At 39.7% G+C, this 21,954-nt stretch overlaps 1 protein-coding gene across 1 annotated transcript in view; it reads left to right on the top strand.

Annotated features, from left to right (window-relative positions):
• The window catches only part of dnah7 (dynein, axonemal, heavy chain 7), a 160,696-nt gene that overhangs the window by 17 nt on the left and 138,725 nt on the right, over positions 1 to 21,954 (top strand). The window contains exons 1-19 of the mRNA XM_072686501.1: positions 1 to 333; positions 2,369 to 2,440; positions 2,544 to 2,646; positions 3,428 to 3,566; positions 3,681 to 3,771; positions 5,634 to 5,814; positions 6,670 to 6,742; positions 7,606 to 7,731; positions 8,548 to 8,667; positions 9,485 to 9,668; positions 9,810 to 9,989; positions 10,898 to 11,167; positions 14,020 to 14,147; positions 15,561 to 15,639; positions 15,927 to 16,151; positions 17,512 to 17,658; positions 18,251 to 18,571; positions 19,816 to 20,183; positions 20,401 to 20,587. The exon at positions 1 to 333 is cut by the window's left edge and continues 17 nt beyond it. Coding sequence (XP_072542602.1) covers positions 322 to 333; positions 2,369 to 2,440; positions 2,544 to 2,646; positions 3,428 to 3,566; positions 3,681 to 3,771; positions 5,634 to 5,814; positions 6,670 to 6,742; positions 7,606 to 7,731; positions 8,548 to 8,667; positions 9,485 to 9,668; positions 9,810 to 9,989; positions 10,898 to 11,167; positions 14,020 to 14,147; positions 15,561 to 15,639; positions 15,927 to 16,151; positions 17,512 to 17,658; positions 18,251 to 18,571; positions 19,816 to 20,183; positions 20,401 to 20,587 — 3,006 coding nt within the window. The 5' untranslated portion in view covers positions 1 to 321. The remainder of the gene's footprint in view (positions 334 to 2,368; positions 2,441 to 2,543; positions 2,647 to 3,427; positions 3,567 to 3,680; positions 3,772 to 5,633; positions 5,815 to 6,669; positions 6,743 to 7,605; positions 7,732 to 8,547; positions 8,668 to 9,484; positions 9,669 to 9,809; positions 9,990 to 10,897; positions 11,168 to 14,019; positions 14,148 to 15,560; positions 15,640 to 15,926; positions 16,152 to 17,511; positions 17,659 to 18,250; positions 18,572 to 19,815; positions 20,184 to 20,400; positions 20,588 to 21,954) is intronic.

Raw genomic sequence — 21,954 nt, 5'->3', positions numbered from 1 at the left:
CTCTGATTAGTGCGGGCTTCCCTCTCTCTGACAGCGCCATTGCATTAATTATTCTGATTATTAATAGCTGTAATTATTACTATATTATTAGTATTAGTCGTACTGATGAACTACCGACGCGCTGTAGCTGTAAACGCTCGAGCGAGTCGGTTATACTGCAGCTGACCGTGCAGGTATTTTGACCGTGCAGGTATTTTGCGTCATATCATAGTTTATTAGTTTATATTAAATATTAAAGTTTATTTGTTGTAAAACATCTTAAAGGCTAAAGGATAAATGTGAGTGAATTGGGGCAGTGTATCGTTTGAGTCCCACTGGAACATGGACAGTAAGGTAAGGCTGCAGGCTGGCTGGCACTGCATTACACAGCTGATGTTAGGGTGACCATATCTTGGTTTATTAATAATAAACTTATGTAAACTAAACTGTAGGACTGTGGCAGTGTGTGTGTGTGTGTGAGGGTGGGATGAAGGTAGCTAGCTAGCTATTAAAATATCTCTAAAATCCTACAGTTGTGTTATTGAACATTAAAACATCAATATTTAACGTTACTGATTTAGCAAATAGTCTTAAAGGTAAAGGTGCATGTATTTGTCTGGTAGTGAACACACACTCACACACACTCACACATACATACATGTGTGAGTACACACACACCCAGAGCGGTGGGCAGCCAACTCCAGCACCCGGGGAGCAGAGAGGGTAAAGGGCCTTGCTCAAGGGCCCAACAGTGGCAGCTTGCCGAGCCCACGAATCGAACCCACAACCGAACCCTGTTATCAATAGCCCGGCGCTCTAACCGCTGAGCCACCACTGGCCTCATGACATTGATGTCCAAACCTCCTCCTCTCCTTTCAGTTCAACTCAAGTAAAATCAATTAAACAAGCACATATATATAGTATTTATATAGTATAGTTTTACATTATTTAACTTTCCTAACAATATTTACACAATAAAACCTCATCTAAATGCAGAAGTAATTTGCCATAATTTCACTGGACACTGTTCAGTTTTCCTGGTGTGTCTGACCGGCTGCACCACTGTGGGTTTGTTTTGATGGTCGTCTTCTTCTCAGGCCCACTTGGTTCCAAAGGAGACAAAACCACAGAAAGGTTATCTAGAACTGATTTGTAAAAGCGAATTTGGAGTCAGTCTGTATCTTCTGCGTTCTAGACATTCGTCTTCAATTGTTTTTAGGTCCTTAAAAGAGGACATGTCTGGGAAAGAGAGGAGTTATGATTAAGTTACGACAGTTACGTGTAGTTGTTGAAATTACATTTAAGAGAGAGTGAAAAAGTAAGAGAAGACTTTTTAAATCCATAAGGCAAACTAGAGAATTGCAGTCATGTAGCTACATGTAAGACAACACAGAATATACATGAATATGGTCAAATGACATAAATAATACATAGAAAATGGAGTTTGTGTGTGTGTGTGCATGTGATTTTCTTTGTACATGCAAGCTCTCACAGTTTCTAAGGTGTTTAAGTGTAGGTGCAGTTATATACACAGAACTAAATTAGTTACTACCGTGTTAGTGTTGTAGTTTTAATACATTTTATAAATGTTAAAAATACATTTTATTATACATTTTTAATAGTAAAAAAATGGAAAGGTTACTTGAAAAACTAAAATGGCAAATATATAGTATAGTTCAATATTTCAGTATTCATATATACTGAGAGAGAGAGAGAGAGAGAGAGAGAGAGAGAGTGTATTTATACTTATTCATAATTTATGTAAATTTGACATAAATTAGCACAATGTTGCACAATTTCTTATGTGTTGGTCAGTGGAGTCTCTGTCGTTAGAGCGCTGGGCTGTTGATCACAAGGTTGTGGGTTCAATACAGTTGCTAAGCTGCCACTGTTGGGCCCGTAAGCAGGGCCCGTAAGCAAGGCCCTTAACCTGCTTTGCTCCCTGGCTGGTTGCAAACCTGTGCTCCAACCACAGCTTTAGAAGCTGAGAGATGTGAAGACTAAATAATGCCTAACCTTCTGGAAATGTCTTGCACATCCCATTATGATTGATATGATATCATTTATTGATTTAAAAAAAAAAGTGCAGTGGAAAATTTTAGAAACTAAGGTTTGTAGGGCTCTGGTCTTTTTGAAATTGTCCCAGCAAAACACGTCAGTAGAACAGAGGCAATGTCAGAAAAGTACAAAACCAACAAGAGTCTGGTCAGTAAAGTTAATGGAAGTAGTTACTACCTGCCGACCTTCAGCGCAAGCATCACTGGAGCTTTCTGCAAATGCTGCCTGTCTTGTGCACACAATTTAACCTGTTGTCATTTAAGCAGGCCTATTGATCTAATGAATGCCCTTGACAAACCCGTTTGACTCAGCTAACTGAAGCGTGTTACAGGGTGCACTGAGGAGTAATAAGCAGCCTAAGATACTGGAAAGCCCGGTGCGTCTCTTGCCACAACTTCCGAAGGTGAGACAATGCTGATGTTAAGCAGAATCCACTGTAAACATGCACATGACCTGTTTAATAGAACAGTCATTTTGTCATAAAAATTTTGTCTTCTAATATTCAGGTTCATGCAAAGCCTCAGTGGCAAGATGCAACCCCTACCTTCATTCTGCATGTGCCAGCCAAAGAAGAAACCAATGATTATGAAGTGCCGACTAGGATTTCCAGTAAGGAACATTACATTTGTTTTATTCAGACTCTGAAAGACTTCAGAAATATGAAAAGTTCTCTAATGGAAAAAGAAACCAAATTGGAAAATATTTTAAAATATTTGACCAATGTGATGCAAGAAATTAAGAAAATATAAAATATGAATTATTTACGACAAATGAGAAATAAAATTTACACTATTTGTCCGTATCTGGTGTCGTGTTTGCAATGGAACTTTGGGGCTAATGTTGGTAAACAGTGGAAGCCTATTGCCACCAGATTACCATTGTGCAAACTGCATGTTTGTCAACATACACTTTACGTAACTATTTTTGTGAAACTCCTAATGAGCATTTAAAGAATTTACAAGTGGGAAACTGGATTCTAAATGATAAATGCAACCTTCTGCACGTGTTATAATTCAGAAGAATCAAAAGATTGAAAAGTTCAATTGCCCATTCAGTGGTTCATTGATTTAATTTAAATTGGGAATCAAGATGTTCTTTACATTGTGTCAAAATCGTATGATAAATGGGACAATAGAAATGCTCAAAAGTGACTTGGAATGAAATCTTCCCACTGTAAGCCAAGATGTTTTTTCCCTTCTTCTGTAAAATGTACATTGCAAAACTTGTGGAATGTTGGATTTGACTACATAGTTCATTATAGTAATATAAACATATTGAAGCTGCTTACACAATTCTGCCACATTTTGTTTTTGTAACATTGTAAAATCCTTGCATAGTTTTTTTTTTTTAATTCAAAGTCCTACCAAGTTAATGCTCATGTTTCTCCTAGAACACAAACTTGGAGGAGGTGTGTGGCATGATCAGAGCTTTGGCGGAACCCTGGAAGACAAATCCTCCAGACATCGCGGCAGCATCAAGCCCAAGAAAGACAGAGAACAGTTCCGCAGTGCTCTCGTCAACATTATCATGTGGGTGATGTTCTTGTAACTGCCTGTCAATTCGTGGCATTCTCATCATGTTCATGACTCTTTGCTAATTATTGCTTGTTATTCATGATATTTTTGTTGAACTTATTATTGCAGGCAGCAGGAGGCTGCCACTGGTATGATCATCCCGAGTGACAGCTCACCACCCACGTGTGGCTCACCCACTCCCATTGAAAAGGACATTTTGGTAAGGAGCTGCTGCTCTTACCTTATGATCCTTGGTGAATAATATGGCATGTAGCTCTGCATGATATTGACATTTTTAGGTAATTTGTCCAAGGCTGTCAAAGTCATAGAAAGAACAATTTTATGGCTAATTACGGAAGTGGGTGAATGGCATGACAAATTTTCTTATTTTGTCTTATTTTCTAAAATAGAACAGAACAGAAAAAACAATGTATTTAAATTTATCATAAATAGTTCTGTAAAGAAGGTGTGAATGTACAATATTTTCATTTAGAAACTGAAACTTGTGCCCAAATTTTTGCATAAGACTGAATTATTGATGTGCAAGAGAAAGAAAATGCCCTGCTCATGAAAGGTTTGGAGACATCTTGCCTCCTTTTTTTCCTGAGTTGTCGCCAATGGCCCGACCTGCAGACCAGAACCAGACTGTGGCAGATGCAAGTTAACAGATACTAACCCATAAGGGACTTTATTTATAAGCCACAATGTCAGAAAAGGAGGTAGAACTCCTAGAAGAAGTAGGGGCAGCTGTGGTACTGGGCGCTGGGCAAGCTGTGGGGCAGGTGCCGAACTCATGGTGCGGGACATGGACCAGACAGGTGGTCTGCAGGTAGCAGGGCTTTTAACCGCCTATGAGGTGAGATAGCAACGAGAAACAAGAAACAAGGAGGGAAACACAAGAAAAAGTTAGTGTGGCTGCCTCGTTGAGGAAGAATGCTCACCCACTGCTCTACCAGCTGGGCTTTTATGCTGGTCCTTGAGCCGTGAGCGAGTGTGTCGAGGTGTGCTCTTTAATGGCAAGCAGCCGTTCTGAGTCAGGCTGTCCAAAACAGTGCTGCTTAACAGCGGGGCTGGGCTGTCAGCACCTTGGACAGCAGGAGAGAGCTGGGAAGGTCTGTGGGTTTTGTTCAGCTGGCGGCATCTTTGTGCTCCACATGAGTATTGTTATGATGTTACAGTTACTTTTCAGTCAAGTAAAAAAAATACCTCCTTTTTTGTTATACCATATGACCAGTCAGCAAATAAGTCATTGCCCGGTGCTGGCCCCCACTTATTCGGTCATCAAGCCCCACATCGACGTAAAGTGACAGTGATGACTGTCCAAATTCTGTGCCAGAACAAAGCCACAGCTGGGCCAGTTTTGACACTGTAATGGTGGGCCTGATCTCTGAGATAATAATGATGTAGAGGAGATTAAACATCTGGAAAAATGGCAGCAAGATAAAAGAGATGATGGTGGACTGCAGCAAGAAGCAGGAGAGGAGCTACCACCCTGTTATAGAATGGGGCTGCAGTGGTAAAAGTAGATTGTTTCAAATTTACATCCCGCAGGACCCGTCATGGTCCTGCCACAAAAACACCTTGATGAAGAAGGCCCATCAGACTATACTTCCTTAGACGTCCCTTCAAAGTGCTGCAGAACTTCACCATCTGCACCCTAGAAATCTTTAAACAGTGGTGTGTTCAGCTGAGTTCATCATCCAAACCAAGTTTCCTGACCTGGCAAGTGGTGCTGGACCAAGGCCATATTTGGCCCAGAATTTGCTAATACTGGATTTATTCTATTCAGCTTAGTTCTTATTCAGAGTGTCTTCTGTTATATGTAGAACATACCGTGTTAGGTGCTGGCTAAATATTGATTTCACCATATCCGTGTCAGTACTATTATTAAAGGAACAGCTTGAAACTTTAGGCCTTTAAGATTGTTTAAAAGCCTGAACGAATGAAATAGATGGGCTCTTGGCAGAAGTATGAAGTAGTTCCTCTAGGTTTTTTAACACTTTAAAATGACCAGGTCTCCAATGTCTTTTGACAGATAGCGTATCTTTGCCTCAAGTAAAGGTATTCTATTGTGCTTTCCAGAGATACTACAACTACATTCGAAACGGGATTGATACAGAACATGTGGCAGCCATTGAAGACTCTTGGCTGGACAACATCCTAACCTTGGTACCGTCCCACCTAAAGAGACTAACAAGAACCATTGAGATTTTCTCAGAGGAAATGAGCGAGGACTATCTGCTCAGCATTAAGAAAACCATAGGTATAATGATGCATATTGCTGTATTGGCTTATAAGAGAGAGTGAGTTGGACTTTCTTTCCGTCCAGATTTATTAATACACTTACATTTTAATGGCAGTTTGTGGCATCCCACACTTTTCTGATCTGATGTTCCAGTGATGAGTGTAACACCATTTCAAAATTCATACAATTTTATTTACAAATGGTGTAGTCAGATTAACACCATTTTAGAACTCTACATTTTATATAATTAATATATATTAATGTCTTTACTAAAAGTACACACATTTCTTCACAGAGTTAAGTTCAGTATAGTCAAATCTGTTCTCTTTAAAATGAACAAAAGGTACTGACACTATTCAGGACTGCCAGCTACTGTTACTACTATTTTCTTTTAACTGTGCAGTGTACTAAGTTTATTTTTATACACAACAGTATATCTTAAAGTACCAGAACAAGTGCCAGTGGTATTGAAAAGCTTTCATTAAGTTTAATTTGTAATTTACATTTACATTACATTTTATTTCTTTACGACATATGGCTTAAAAGTAGTCAATTAAATATTAAATATTATATTAAGCCAATCAAGTTAACTCCTAGTTAGCTGGTTGTTAATAAGTACTGAAATTGTTGGGCTGCCCTTGGCCTATTAGCCAGATACACACCAATGTATGCTATACATTAGCACTCAAATTCCCTTCTGGTATTACTCCACTGTTCAGCCACTGTTTTTGTTAGCTGTTGCTGAAAGGGAACCGCAGGGAAGCTTAAGGAAATGTGTTATAATTTATTAGCTTTTTGCTAGGAGATTAGCTAGAATACACTTTCTAAGCTTCACACTGTCACAGCACTGATAGTCCTTTTCCTGCTTTGCAGTGGATTCTGTGCTACAGGACCCAAGAGAGAAGAAAGAAGAGAAGGTCAACAATCTACCTCCTCACAGAAAAGAGTGAGTCTAGTTGAATTGTAATGTCCACTATTCACACACAGTGTAACAATCAAAAACCACAACACATTTCCCTAATCTTGACAGCCTGGTCTAGGCAGTGCCCAGGTGGTATAATGTACCTTACATTTCCTTAGAATTGATCCAGCAGTGCTTACTGGGATATCCAAGCAAATGTATATTATTTTGTAGCTTTGTCCCATTTGTACATGTCTGCAATTTAATCTTTCATTTCCTTAGATTTCTCATTGGTATTCAGTTTACAGCTTTCCATCACAAGCTTGATGTGAATAAACCAGATAAAAGATACAAAAAATAAAAAACACAACCTTTTGCAAACAGCATTTTCAGTTGGATTTCAGTCACAATATCAATGTGACACGAATGTCAATTATTTTCTTATATAAAACTAATATTGATTTGTTTTGAGGGTCAAATCAACCCTCACAAAATATCATAAAATCCTTTGTAATCCAGTAGAATGTAATGGTCTGATGAAGGGGTTGATGCTTTTACAAGGCACTATGAATGCAAATAACCTTAAATCCACAAATCACAAATGTGAACTATGAGATAATCTAACCAGCAAAAGCTAGAATTTTATTCAATAATGTGTCAGCCATCATAACCTATGCCAGTCTGTTTGCAAGATATGTTGCAGGGTTTTAAAAGTAAGTGTAAAATAAGCTTCTGCTGGTTTACTCATTTACGCAGTGTCTGTGTTATATGTTCTTCACTTAAACACCCTCTTGTGGTTACACCACTGTCAAATGCTGCACAGTCAGAAATAGCTACGTTTTAGGAAGATGTCCGTTTTCGTATTTGTCATGTTTTTGTCATGTCATGTCCTTTAAAATGTCTTTTAGAATGGAGGTTGTGCCAAAACCGTGGAAGAAATCCTTTCACCAAGCCAAAAAAAAGATAAGAGACCGGCTCCACTCCATCAACCCCACCATGCTGTCTGTGTTGGACCTATGGCACATATCCTTCAAGTGAGTGTACTTTAGATGGTCTATAACACAATTACTTCATGTGCATTTGTCTAAGATAGAACACTATACTATAGCATTTTGAGTTTTGAAAATGAATCTGAAAACATGGACATCACTTAGTGAAAGTGAGCTCTTCTGTATACGATTAGGCAAGAAACAAAGAAACCACTCAATAAGCAAGTTGCAGACAAACTCGACAGGTATTTATACAGAGTATTGTGAGTGAGAATGGTGTGTGTGATCAGTATGCCAGTGAGTGTGAATGGTGAAACAGTCTCTGATTAATGTCCTGAGACAGGGAATTATGGGAATTGTAGGTAAGCTGGTCGACAGAGGTAGAGAGAATGACAACAATGATGAACAAAGTAAAATCATCTAGATATACAAGGATTCCCAGTGCTGGACACAAACTGCATGTTTACCCGAAGTTGATTCATAATTCTTTAGCATTTGTATATTAGCCTATAAAAATTGGTTAATAAGCTGAGTGTCTGTGCAAGTATGATTCAGTCCATTTCGGCTTCTTACAAGGAAATTTACTATCAGGTTCGTTAAACTTTTATTGGTTACGCAACAATGTTCAGATGTAAATCACTAAACAGTGCATGCAAATGAGGGGACCATGTTTATGAATAAGCAAATATGTGCAATGCGCTTTACAGTTACATCACAGTAAATCCAGTGGTGTATTTTAAGTACCTGGCCCACTGTTATTAATCAGTATTATGAGCTCTTGATCATATCTTGGTCTTATCATGCAGCTCCTCTTTTCTTCTCTTCTCCATTTGCTCACAACAAACTTTTCCACTCCTGCAGGAAGTTGCGCCTTATTGACGTGCAGGAGTTCCATACCAGACAGGAGTCCATGGAGCTCTCTGTTTTTCAGCAGTTGATCAGCAGACACATTGAATGTGCCAGAGACATCCTTCTGAAGAAGTATGCATGCAGCTACTTCACTACTTGTGTATTTGCAAAGGCAGTAATTCCTCTGATTTTATATCTGCACTCAACACGTACATTATTAGAAATCCTATACCTTGTACCACCAGCTTGCCCTTTTACCCTTAGGGAATGCTGGAATCATTCATGCCTTGTCACTCTCTATTGGTCATTGTAGAAATTGTATCCACAATGTGTCACATTGCAAGATTTTGGGCCAAATATCAGGACTTTAGCATAGACTATATTTGGTTGCGAATGCACAAAATCAACAGCAATGGAACATTAAACATATTATAGTATAATAACTATTTATTATAATAAAAATCCACAAATCAACTTAATTAATTGAAAACCTTTCCTGATAAATTTATACAACAGTGTCCAGTGCCCTGTGGTCAGAAACTAACCAGTTATGAATGATGTACAGCATTGTGTGAACAGATGGGCTAAAACATCATTTAATTTGATATGGTGGTGTCTTAATTTTTATTTTTTAGTTTATTAGAGCACTATGGGATATCAGTATGATGGATGGATCATAGATGCTCACCGGAGGTTAGATTAGGTTAAGATTTAGGGTTGATTTAAGGGTAATGTCAAGGCTAGGGTTACATTCCATAGTCATTTAAATCTATCTTTTAGAGTTCAGTTGCATTAAATACATAAAGCTGTGCTTTACGATAGCCATATTTAACACTCTAGCCCCAAGCTAGGCATGATGTGACACTTAACTCCATTGATGTTGGTGGATCTTTAGTGGATCTTTGGAAATCTACCAAAGAAAAGTGAAGCCGATTCTTACATCAAATAGGTGGTTTCCTGCGGTGCATCACATCTACTACCAAGAGAACAAGCGCAAACTGGTCCCCAGAGATGCTAATCCAGCCCAACTGCAGTCCTTCTTCAACTGTGCAGCTGCGCTCATGACTTCCCAACTCCAGAGTCTGGCCCTGGAATCCATCCATGACTACACACGCCTAATAGCTCAGGACCCAGTTGAAGTACCGCTTTTGTTGTATTAATACAACTCATTGATAAAAACAAACACTGTCAACATTTACTACTTTACATATCAGTTACAAAAACAATGTTCATGATGAGTTATTTACTCATGAGTTATTACTCTCTCCCTAAAGCAGTCGCTGAGGGCCTACAAGCATCCAGGCTTTGTTCTGCAGTTGATCCTGGAGCAGAATAAAATCAAGTTTGAGCCTGAATTCCAAGATTTTGAGGTCATCTTATTGAATGTCTATGACACAATGCTGAAGTCCATCAGCTTGGTACCTCGAGTCGAGACGAAGCTCTACTCAGAATGGGTAAGGCTGTATTTTTTCTTTCTTTTTTTGGTTATTGTTTTAGTTAAGGATATTATATACCCTACAGGCCAAAAGTAGAAGGCCAAAAGCAAATAAAAAAAAATATATATGGTACCGTTAGGTCAATTTGCCACATCTTACCAAATTACCGAATCTCAGTTTTGCCAATGATTTAAAACATTCACATAGTTTTCATCAGCATCAAGGAGAAAAGGAGTTATACCGAGTGTGATTCCTCACAGTACACTATATTAGTGGTTTACACAGTATTTTATTTCAAATTGTGACATTGTGGCCTCTCATTCACACAAACATTGCATGTTATGTGACTGAAAACCGGGTAGAGTACAGTTGTTGCTGATTGACTTGGTTTACAAATGTTAATTAGACTGTGACAGAATGTCTCACCTCTCTGCCTGATCAGAAGTACACTACAACATTGCCACAGCAATGGAAAGACAACTTATTTTCCCCTGCACGAATAGGATTTTGGCTATTACGCTTCTTGAGGAATGTGACATCAAACTTTGTGAGATATTAGCATGTCCTAACATCATGGCAGCAACCTTTCGAATGTTGACGCCCGTTGGTTGCTGCAGAAGCAGAAGAACATCTGAGTTGCTGCTTTCTACCTAGCCTCCACCTCGAATCCCTAACATGCATTTTTCAAATGTGCTGAGAGGGCAGGAGACCTGTCAATTTTGACCTGCTAAAATTTACCTTGTCATGGCAAATATTAAATCTGTTCAGCAATTAGTTTTTTTTTATTCTGCATGAAGTAAATGTCATTTTTCCGTGTAAAATAAATCTATATTTGACTATGATGAGTATATGTTGCAGCAAAATGCCTGACTGCTAGTATTAGCATGCATTGTTTGCTCTATCTGTCTATCTATACCCATACCCAGCCGAACGCAGAGACAGCCAGCAGCCTGAACCCAATCATCCTGCCTGAAATCGTGCAGACCCAAAAGGAGGAGGTCCAGAGGGTTATTCGCGAGGAGAGCTCTGGACCACTAGAGCATGTCCGCTTGTACGACAAATACGCTTCTCTAGTGTCCAAGCAGGCAGAGGAGGATGTTGAGCAGTTCTTGCGTGATCAGCACTCCTTCCAGGAGATGATGATGGAGGTGACACGCTACCAGCAGCTGGCTGAGGAGATATATAACTCCAGTAAGGTCAGTTTAATTTAGAAAAGATTGAAACAGCATACATACGACAGCCCATTCTGTGTCTGATCTTCAAAAAGCAAAAAGCGTAAAACATTCCTTTTAGCCTTTTATCAACATTTCATTGGTAGAGGAAATAATGGATTCAATTAAATTAAGTTAAATACCAGTGGGCGTCAAGTGGGCTCTAGAAGTGACTCAGCGGTCTAATGCGCTACAACTATGGCTCGGGGATTGTAAATCTGAATCGTGAACCAAGCCACTTTGCCATCAGCATCCAGTGACCGGTTGTCCCTAATTACTACTACTACCCACTATTAGTAGGTAATGACTGAATTGAACTAAATTCCTTAGATTCTTACGCTTGTCCATTTTTTCTGCTTCCAAAACTGGCTGTTCACTTGCTGTCTAATACGAAATACCCACCCTTTGACAGGTGCCATTGTATTGAGATAGTGTAATTTACTTTTCCTGTCAGTGGTTTTAATGTTAGGATCATTAAATTACCTCTGTTCTAAATGGGCTGCACTGCATTATGCTCAGAGTGAATGTTGCATTTGGACGCAGTGTTTGTATGATCTCAAACTCTTATTATATTAAAAAAAAGGGTAGGAAGGATATGGGCCTTCTGAAGTATAACAAACTTTAATTTCAGAATCTTTATGTTTTCCTAGGTAAAAACAAATATGTCTACATTTGCATCACTCTCAGACTTCCCAGAGAACTGAGAGTGATTTCCCCATTTCATCTGAATTCCTTATGCATATGGGCCTGGGTCTCCTTTGTGAATGGCTGTTTATCAATAGGAATTTTTTTAATTAATCTCCGTATTTGCATTTTTCTTATTAGTTTAATAAATCAGATGCGGTACGGAAGGGATATTCACATCTTACCCTGAAGGACCACAACAGTAAGCTTTTTTGTAAGCTTAGATTTAATTAATTGCATTTCTTTCGCTGTCATTTCCCTTTTGTTCTTTTCAACAAGTTTAACACCCAGCATAGGCCTATTGGAATAACTCTCTCAAACTCTCCAACAAGAAATTATATTTGTTCATGCTCTGATGGTTTCGTCGCTTTCTTTTTTGTAACATCGAAAACATCTTTCAGAAACTGGAGTTGTCATTACTGGGATTATAAACCACTTCTGGAGAGTTGAATAGGCCCTTTGTATAAACCGGACATGAATAAAACCACTGAGGGAGCGCAAAAGCTCAAGCTGCAACAAAGAACTTTCCATTCCCTCATGCATAAGTCTATTATAAAGACTGGACACTGGGTTTTATTAATGATTGTGCTTTCAGAACATAGAGAAGCATACAGTTATGTCCTACAAAACTGTAGTGAGTAAATTGAAAAGACAAAGATAAAACATTTTTGCAGCATATTGCAGGTTGTGAGTGGTGTGTAGTACCACAAAGCAAATAAGTAAACAATCACAAAATTAACTACTCGCCTAGTTGACCAAATTAGCTGCTTGTATTTGATATATACTATCCAAATGTTTGTGGACACTCCTTCTAATGAATGCTTTCAGCTATTTTAAAGTTGCAACCATTGCAGACATAGATGTGCAATTGCACACACACACCGCTTGTCTAGTCCCCATTCTGCCTAATGCCAGGCGTGGGATGAGGGGCTATAAAGCCTCTCAGCATTGAGCTGTGGAGCAGTGGAACTGGGTTCTCTGGAATGATGGTTGGTGCTCCATCGAATACTTTTAGAATGAGTTGAGGAGTTGGGGATGAGGTGGGGTCATGATCCAACATCCAGACCTCACTAATGCTTGTGTTGCTGAACGTAATCAAATCCTCACAGCAATGCTTCAGAATTTAGAAAACACTCATCGTGGACATGAATATCATGTCAAATGTTGGGTTTCAGTGATTTCCGTGAATGTCTAAAAGTGACACAAATGACACATACAGGGTAAAAATATATGTACTCCCAGTTATATAACTATTTTAATGGTGCTAAAAGTTCCAATACGTCTTCATACTTGGTTTGGAGGATCCCACAAAACAGGCATGCCATGAACTGGAAGGTGCTGGACCACCAGTGTCACGGTCTACAGTCAGGCGAGTTTTGCAACAACTGTATCACTTGCCACATTGAACAACAACAACAACAACAACAACAACAACACCACAGGCCACATGACAGCCCAAGAACCCTTTCATGAGGCTTGTTGAGGTGGTTTCGGTTTGTCCTGCATTGGAATACAAGCTACAAATGTCTGTTTATGGCATGAATAAACAGCATAAAAGACTACAGCAGCAGTAAAACTATTCCAAACTATTATGATTCATAATGAATTGGTCACTGTGCACACTGCACTCTTTTTCTCACCTCCGACAGAGAGCAGATGAGAGAACAGAACAGCGCGACTGGCTAAAATGAATGTATCTGTTCAAATACACGCAAGTAAACACAAGCAATATCGAGGTCAGCAAAATTTAATCGAGGCCATGTCCAATTGTTCTCTTTATGTAAATTTAAAATCAATGAAATTTGCATGGAAGTTCCACTATGTAAAAGGCAGCCCAATGCGAGTGAATGGAAAACGAGAGTGTTGAAATGGGTGATGAGCTTTCATTTATGGAGGCCCCTTCATTGAGTAGCACTCTAGAGTCTTCAGTTTCCTCCCTGTGATGCAGCACAGCACCAAATGGAAGTGATGGTGTATGAGAGTTTGTCTTTTTTGGAATAATCTATCCTGAAATGAGTAGATAAGTAGAAGTGCACACATGGTTCACATGATAACCCTCAGATATCAGACTCTCATATCTATTTAAAAACATATATGAACCAAGAAATCACAGACCACTAGTAATGTTCTTACTCTACCCTCAAATGCTGTAGGTGGTACGAATTGGCATGTTTGAGGTCCAGTCACATGAGCTTGTCCATGCCCTGGTCAAGCGTGCAGAGGGGCTCAAAGAAATATTGCTCACCCACATGCTGCAGGACCACCAGCTTTTCAACAAGAAGTAAGTGCTAATGCTTTCTAGCGGTTACCTCACTGTTAAAATCAACCTGCTATTCACAGGAAATAGACATCTATTACTTAAGTTGTTAAGCTGGTCAATATAAGAGAAAAGATGCTACTGAGCCTGAATTTATGTGTCACAGTACACTGTATGTCCAGAAGTATCCAGACATCGCATCTTCCCTTGCAAGGTTACTTGTATCACAGAGGTGGGCCAACATAGTGTTGAAGTTATGTAGTCTTGTTCAAGGACTCTTCTTGTTGTAGCACAGCTTAGTCACCCAGATCGAGACTTAACCCAGTCTTCCACATGACGTGGTAGCTTACTGGCAGGTAGTGGTGTTTCCTTGTGCCACAACAACCACAAACATATCTAAACTGCTCATTCATAAAATTATAGTACTTATTATTAGCCAAAGTAGCAGTCTGGGGTTTAAATTGCCCCATGTTGAACTTAACCTTTTGATAAGACTCAAGCCTTTGTAAACCAGGGTATTTTGAGGAAAGAGTTTTGATGAACAGTAAATTCTGTTGTCAGTGATGTGGGTTCCTAGGTTAAGTAAGCAAGTTAAATGTGGTCATGTTTTTGCTCCATGATTGGGTTGTCAGAGGGGAGGTAAAACATGGTATTATTATTAGTCAATATGAAATTTTCTCCTTGGATGGAAGTTCTCAGATGGAATTTTAAATTATGATATTGTGATGTGGGTAATGTGACGGTGGGTGTTTTTTGCACTGTGGGAGGAAAGTTGCTCCCAGTTGGATTTCAGCCAGCAACGCTGGTAATGGAGGTCCAACACCTTAACACTGCACCACCAACAAGCACATGTAATGGGTCGAATTGCACCCCTTAAAATAATAAAATTTAAAAAGGCAGGAAAACCAAACAAATAAGACTCCAAGATGGCATAGCTTAGACTAAGGACAGTCAGCACTAACATAAGCAAAGACAACCAAAAACATGCACCGGTTTCTCTGGAGAGGGAACTGATTAATGCAGCCCTTTAAACAATGGAACTCAATATCAAAGGTTCCTTTATTATAACTGTAGCCTACTATTAATTCAGCTTACTCCCTTTACTATGGAGAGTATTGAGCTGAGTTATTTTTAGCTCTTTTCTTTCATAATTCTGCCACATTTAGACTTATTTCTTTTCTCCTTGTGCACCCTCCCTGCCTCATTCCAGTCCCCCCTCTATAAAGGTGTGACAGAGAAGCGTTGTTTGGCACAGGCTTAAATGCTGTGACCACCAGGTGTGTCTGGTTGTCACCAATTACCCCTAGGGGTTCTGGGAATTGGAGTTCTATTGGGTAACAGTGCCTCACGGACGTCACCTTCTTTTGGTAGGCGGCAGCACACACAGACCCCTCACAGCTTTATATTTGGTCCTACTTTTGTGTCTTCTACCTACAGGTTATGTAAGGAGTTTGAGAAGATTGTTGAAAAAGCCCTCAGCACGCCTTCAAACACACAAGAACTCATGGCACTTAAGGTGATACACTTTAAACTTTAAAGTATGTTTTTTGCTTCCAACTCATTTTGTCACTTTGTTCTTTGTTTGTTAGTTTATACTGTGCAGATATTCAGACTTTAGGCCAGTGATTCCCTTGAAGGTCTCTACATAATGAAATCTTCATAACAAAAATCATTCACTCATGAATTCAAATAATTTGTTAATTTATGAAAACTTGTCAACAACTGCAGGGAGCAACACTCTCTATAATTGTCAAACCGCCATGTCTGACTTTTCCATTCTTCTGTTTGTCTCTATTACACTAGGCCTACATGGAGAAGGTTGAGGCCAAGGAGATGCCCATGCTGGAGCTCAAGATCAATGACTCAAAGACGCGCCTGTTCTTCTTGATTGATTATGTGATGTTCAAGCCCATGGACATGCGGCTAAACACAGAAGCCTTTAAGTGGCAAAAGCGCATGCCTTCTGTCTTTGATGAGCACAGAGAAATCATTAAGGAGAAGACTGTGCAGTTTCAGAATGGCCTCAAGGTCAGAGGGATGCAACACATGCGACACAAAACCATGTTAATCCTTAGAATCCATGAATTAACATCTGTTATCAGCAACAACATACTAACATACTGGAATGTTATATTAACACCATTAACTTCAAGACTTTACAAACCTTATTTTAAAGCTTGCATAGTGATAATGCTATACACTATTTGTTCAAATGTTTTGTGGACACCCTTTCAAATTAATGCATTCAGCTTTAACTTTAGGTTGCACCCAATTGCTGATGCGGACAGAACAAGTATTGCCAATAGAATAGGACTCTCTGGAGCAGATAAACATGAACCTGTTGCCACCATGCCAAATACCTGGCATGGGCTAGAGGTTTATAAAGCTTTAAGCATTAAGCTGTAGAGCAGTGGAACTTCTCGTCTTCTCTGGAATGATGGAAGTTGCTCCATCCAATACTTTTTGGATGAGTTGTGGATTTGGGGATGTGGTGGGGTGGTGATCATCCAACATCCTGACCTCTCTAATGCTCTTGTCACTGAATGCAATCCATAATCTAGTAGAAAGCCATCTTCTTTCCTGGACAGTAGAGAGAGTTATTCCAACAAAAGCAGAAGAAACTCTTTTTAATACCCTTGATTTTAGAAGAAACAGTGAATGAGCAGGTGCCCTAATACTTTTGTTCTTGTAGTGTAACTGCTGAATAATAAAATATACATTTATAGTAGTAAATATTAGATTTATAATATAACATACAGTTCATGGGATTTATAAATGTGTCCTACATATTGTAAACAGAAAGTAAATAAAGCTTATCACATAACTGCACATAACTGTTCATTTTTAAATAGTGCAGTTATGCACTATTTAAAGGGTTATTTCAAGCAGTGGCTTTAAATAAAAGTATATTCTCTTTAAATAACCTTTTTAAACATGGTTATATAGTGCACTAAAAAAGGTTCCACTACTAGCTCCAGAGTTGTCAGACTTCAAAGTGTTAAAGGAGTAATTGGCAGCACGTTCAGAACATCCAATACCATAGAACAAACTTAACAACCTCTACGCAGAACTAGAGCAATAGGTGACATATACGGCATTAAACACCACAAACATTTCCATACAGCAGAGGACACTGTGTACAACGTCTGAAAAAGAGACACAAACACCAGTAACCAAGGGTAAATGACAGCAAGCTTAACTTCACAACCTGTTAGTAACATCAAAGTTGAGAAAAAGGCCTCTTATTATAGCCACAATGATATCCAATGAGACAGAGAGCACATTTACAGCGGGCATAACAAGACGACCGCTCTCAAACTGGCCAGACCACATTATCAATCATACTCTGGTGCTAATTCTGCTACTAATGACTCACTTTTGCTCACAGTTGCGGTGTGAGAGGTTTGTGGAGGAGCTGGAGACCTACGGCAAGCAGGTAGAGGAGTTTGACACTTTCGGGGACCTCTCTGAGCTCAGCAAATATCTGAAAAAAGCTCAGGCACTCAACTCCAAATTGGAGGCTGCCATGGAGAAGGTGAGTCAGTTGAAACCGAAACAGTAGTTTATGCAGTGCTTCACTGCTGGAAGTATTTGGGTAATAGAACATTCTCTTTCCGTTTTATGTAGCAAGATGCTCACCTTGGGCTTAACTAACCATTAACTAAAATATCTGTTAAACTGAGATTGCATATCAGTATTAATGGGTATCATATTTGGGCTGATATCAGCAGAGAATGCTGATTCAGATGGAAAAAAGATTAATTCGATACAGTCTTGTAGCAAATCTAGCTTTCAGTTGATTGACCATGGTAGCCTACTTTTAGGTGCTTAAAAATACTTTAAATACTTTAATACTGAGTTTCAAGTAGGATTTTAACTGGAATGTTTCTTACCCTGAATGTCGGGAAAGCCTCACCAACCAAAGTTTAAAATGGCTAAAATCGATATATATCAAGCTTAGCTTTTGTGGGCATGACTACAACTACAGATATTCTCCAGTTTTTAGAGCTCGGTTTTCAGAGAAACACGAGTGATGAATACCCAGGCACTGTGGGACATCTAGAATAAAAGCTGAACTTTTCCAAACACATAAGAAGCATTAACCTTCATCTCCATTATCCCCTCAGATCGAGGGCTTCAACTCAGAAGAAGAAGCGTACAAATGGGCCATCTCCCAGTACCCACAGCGCAAGAAGGTCCAGGACCAACTGCTGCCGTACCTACATCTGTACCAGACAGCGTCTGAGTTCCAGACCCAGCACAAGCAGTGGCTTGATGGGCCTCTCACCTCTGTCAACCCAGACAAGGTGGAGAGCGACGTCAGCAACTACTGGCGCACTCTCTACAAGCTGGAGAAGACCTTCCAGGAGTCCCCCAGGGCCCTTGACATCGCCACCCGTGTGAAGGAGGAGGTGGAGGCTTTTAAAGAGCACATCCCCTTGGTGCAGGTGCTGTGACTGAAACTAAATGTGACGCCTTCCTTAGATGAATATTCATTCGTCTAATGTAACGGGTCCCTTTGGTCTTCCTTGGCAGTCTGCCAGTCTCTATAGCTATTCAATACTTGGGAAATCTATTCAAGGAAAAACAAACAAATCCATGCTTAAATAATGTGCACCTGCACTAGCCGATGTTCATTATGTGTGGAATGATAAGGGTGAATAATTAGAGGTCTTTATTGAGTGAGTTTTACCTTCAGGAGCAACTAGGAATTTAATATTGTTCCTCAAAATGGAATTGTAATATCACAAGAAGCACACATTTCTCAGTTTTTATGCAACGTGTAGGTGGACCGTTTTATTTTTTAATGGGACACATATAGTAAATAACTAGTTACCTAGCGCTTAACTATTAAGCTATTATCTAACATAAATTATTTTTTATCAAAGCACACAAAGTAAATTGCTAGTAACCTAGCAACGTTTAATAGCACACATAGCAGTTATTTTGCAATGTAATTTCAATGAGGCACACATAGTAATGAACTCCTACACAAATCCACTTCCACATTGTTATGACCCACTCTAGGGCAGGCCATAACAGAAAATGAGAGTGGTCTCTCCGCACAGACCCTCTGCCAGACCAGACACCAGACACTATGTACATATATGAACCAGTGTAGATATATCAAATAGTAGAGAAAATATGACTTAAAACAACTAACAAAAACAACTACATTAAAAACACAGTGGTAGGCTGTGGCACCTTTACCTTTCCTAGATAAGATAAGATGTAACAAAGCTAGCAAGCTGACAGAGCAGAAATGGAAAGTGCCGGGTTGGTCTGAGAAGGATGTTCTTTTAGGTTGTACAAGGGGACGGGCCCTTACTTCTCTCGGTCTAGGGTCAAGCTAGGCCAGCAACTTTTAATGATTTCAATAAGGTAATTCACTACTGTAAATTACACAATTTACAATTAGTATACATAATTGTGGTTCAACATTTCAAGTTCCAAAAAAATAATTAAAACCTGTTTAATCCAAAGGGATAATGAGAGGAAATGCTCATGTAAAATTAATCATCACTGTTTTCGGTACATAAACCCACACAAATGTTATAAGTGGAATAAGTTACAAAAATCTAGGTGATGGGCACTTTAACATTATGACTTTTGATGTAACTTTTGACTGGTACTTTACATCCATAAAACCTCTCTCACTTAATTCCATCTCCAAAAATATGTCCCCCTACAGGTGCTGTGTAATCCAGGCCTGCGTGACCGCCACTGGGAGGCCATGTCAGAGGTGGTGGGCTTTCCCCTCAAGGCTGTGGAGGAGGCAGCCTGTGTGGCCCACTTCATACCCATGCGTCTGGAGTCCCATCTGCCTAGCTTTGAGAACATCAGCGAGGCAGCTAGTAAGGAGTTCTCCCTGGAGAAGGCCATGGAGCGCATGGTAGGAGAATGGGCTGCCATGGAATTCACCCTCCTGCCCTACAGAGAGACCGGCACCTCCATCCTGTCTTCTGTGGATGACATCCAGATGCTACTGGATGACCACATAGTGAAGACACAAACCATGCGTGGCTCACCATTTATCAAGCCCTTTGAGGCTGAGATCCGGTAAGTGTGTTCTGCAGGTTGTCATACTAAGCACAATGTATTGGGTCATATCTTTTAAAATACAAAATTCTTGTTATTTTTAGACGTTTGACTATGTTTTTGCCAACAAGAGGCAGGGAAGTTTTATATTAATCACTAAAATCACATTGTGTTAAGCCTCTATATTGTTGTATGGATGGACAGATGAAGTTGTGTGTCATATGTGTTTGCGCCTCAGAGACTGGGAGGGTAAACTGCTCTTGCTTCAAGAGATTCTGGACGAGTGGCTAAAGGTGCAGTCTACCTGGCTCTACCTGGAGCCTATCTTCAGCTCTCCAGACATCATGGCCCAGATGCCTGAGGAGGGGCGCCGCTTTACAGCTGTGGATAAAACCTGGAGGGACACCATGAAGCAAGTCAGCCTGGTGAGTCTGGAGTGCCACTCTAAATCTCTTATGCCTTTGCTATTCCATACACACAGCTTGTTCAATCTCCATAGAAAAGCATGGCCAGTAAAATGGGTTGCTCTGGGGCAGCCACACATTAGCCTAAAGATCACGGAGTTCAATGTATCAGCCAGAGGGGTACACAGCCCCCCACCTGTCATTCAGCTGTAAAGCAGTGAAACTGCAGAACTGCATTCTTAGGAGTGGTGAAGATCCATCAAATATATTGATGAATTGGAATTGTGTTTGTGATTCAGCCCTAATCAATCATCCAACATCAGTGCCTGACCTATTCATGCTTTTGTGGCTGAATGCACCAAATCCTCACAGCAATGTGGCCATTTCTATTGTAAAGTCTCTCCTTTTAATAGTCTTTATTTGACATGAAGCACTGGAAGAAACAGTAGACATACAATATAATGTAGCAAGTTAGTCTGGTCTTTAAAAAATATCAGGGGTGTGACATTTTAATGTAAAAGAATGATGATTGAAACCATAATTGGTCTACATACTCTAGTGCTAGTGTGTGCTTGTTGGGATGTTTCCCTGTTAGTTAAAGGTTTTGGACATGGCTCGGAAGTTTTCTCAAAGCTCAAGGGCTTTTTGGACACCTGCCTGTCTTAATTCTTACTTCACGTGGCAGTTTAACAGCCTGCTGTTGGAGTTGCTCTGTGTTGTGCCACAGATGTTTTGCGCCCTGTCATCAGAGTGACTGCCTTGCAACTGGGACATTTTCTGGGCTGGTGAAATGTCACTGGGCACTGGGCAGAGATTTTATGTGAGCCAGCTAAGTCTCGGTCTGGGGAGGTTTTTCTCCTTACTGTTACGGGTACTGATGTGGAGCGTCTTTGGGTTTGAGAAAGGTGCTATATAAATGTAATAAAGTCGTCGTCTTCTTCTTCTTCTTCTTATTATTATTATTATATCCTGCCACAAGAGAGAGAACATTTTATACATGTAACTGCAAACACAAGTTTTGAACAGTAACATATTCTGGTGAAGTGAATAATAAACATGGCCCTTTTTATTCAAAGCCCCCTCATTCCAGGGAACCAAACGTAATTGGAATGTAAATCAGAAATAGTTCATTTTTCTGCTGTTTTCAGAACCAGAGAAGCCCAGAGCGCCGGCTTCAATCAAACCGGCATGCCTTTTTCCTCTTTTTCACAGAGCTTTGTGTGTGTCAACATTCAGGCAGGGTATTGCGACAGCTAGGTTTGTTTATCTTACCAACTCTAACTACAAAACAATATTGAGGCATTTATACATCAGTTTGTGTGCCTTTTAGTAATCACTACACAAGTTCAAACTAAGAAGATTTTTTCTGATCGTTTTCATTGATGAAA

Source organism: Salminus brasiliensis, chromosome 8 (assembly GCF_030463535.1).
Source record: "Salminus brasiliensis chromosome 8, fSalBra1.hap2, whole genome shotgun sequence".
Taxonomy (NCBI): Eukaryota; Metazoa; Chordata; class Actinopteri; order Characiformes; family Bryconidae; genus Salminus; species Salminus brasiliensis.
The sequence above is the reverse complement of the archived record's forward strand: the minus strand, read 5'-3'. Positions and strand labels throughout refer to the sequence as shown.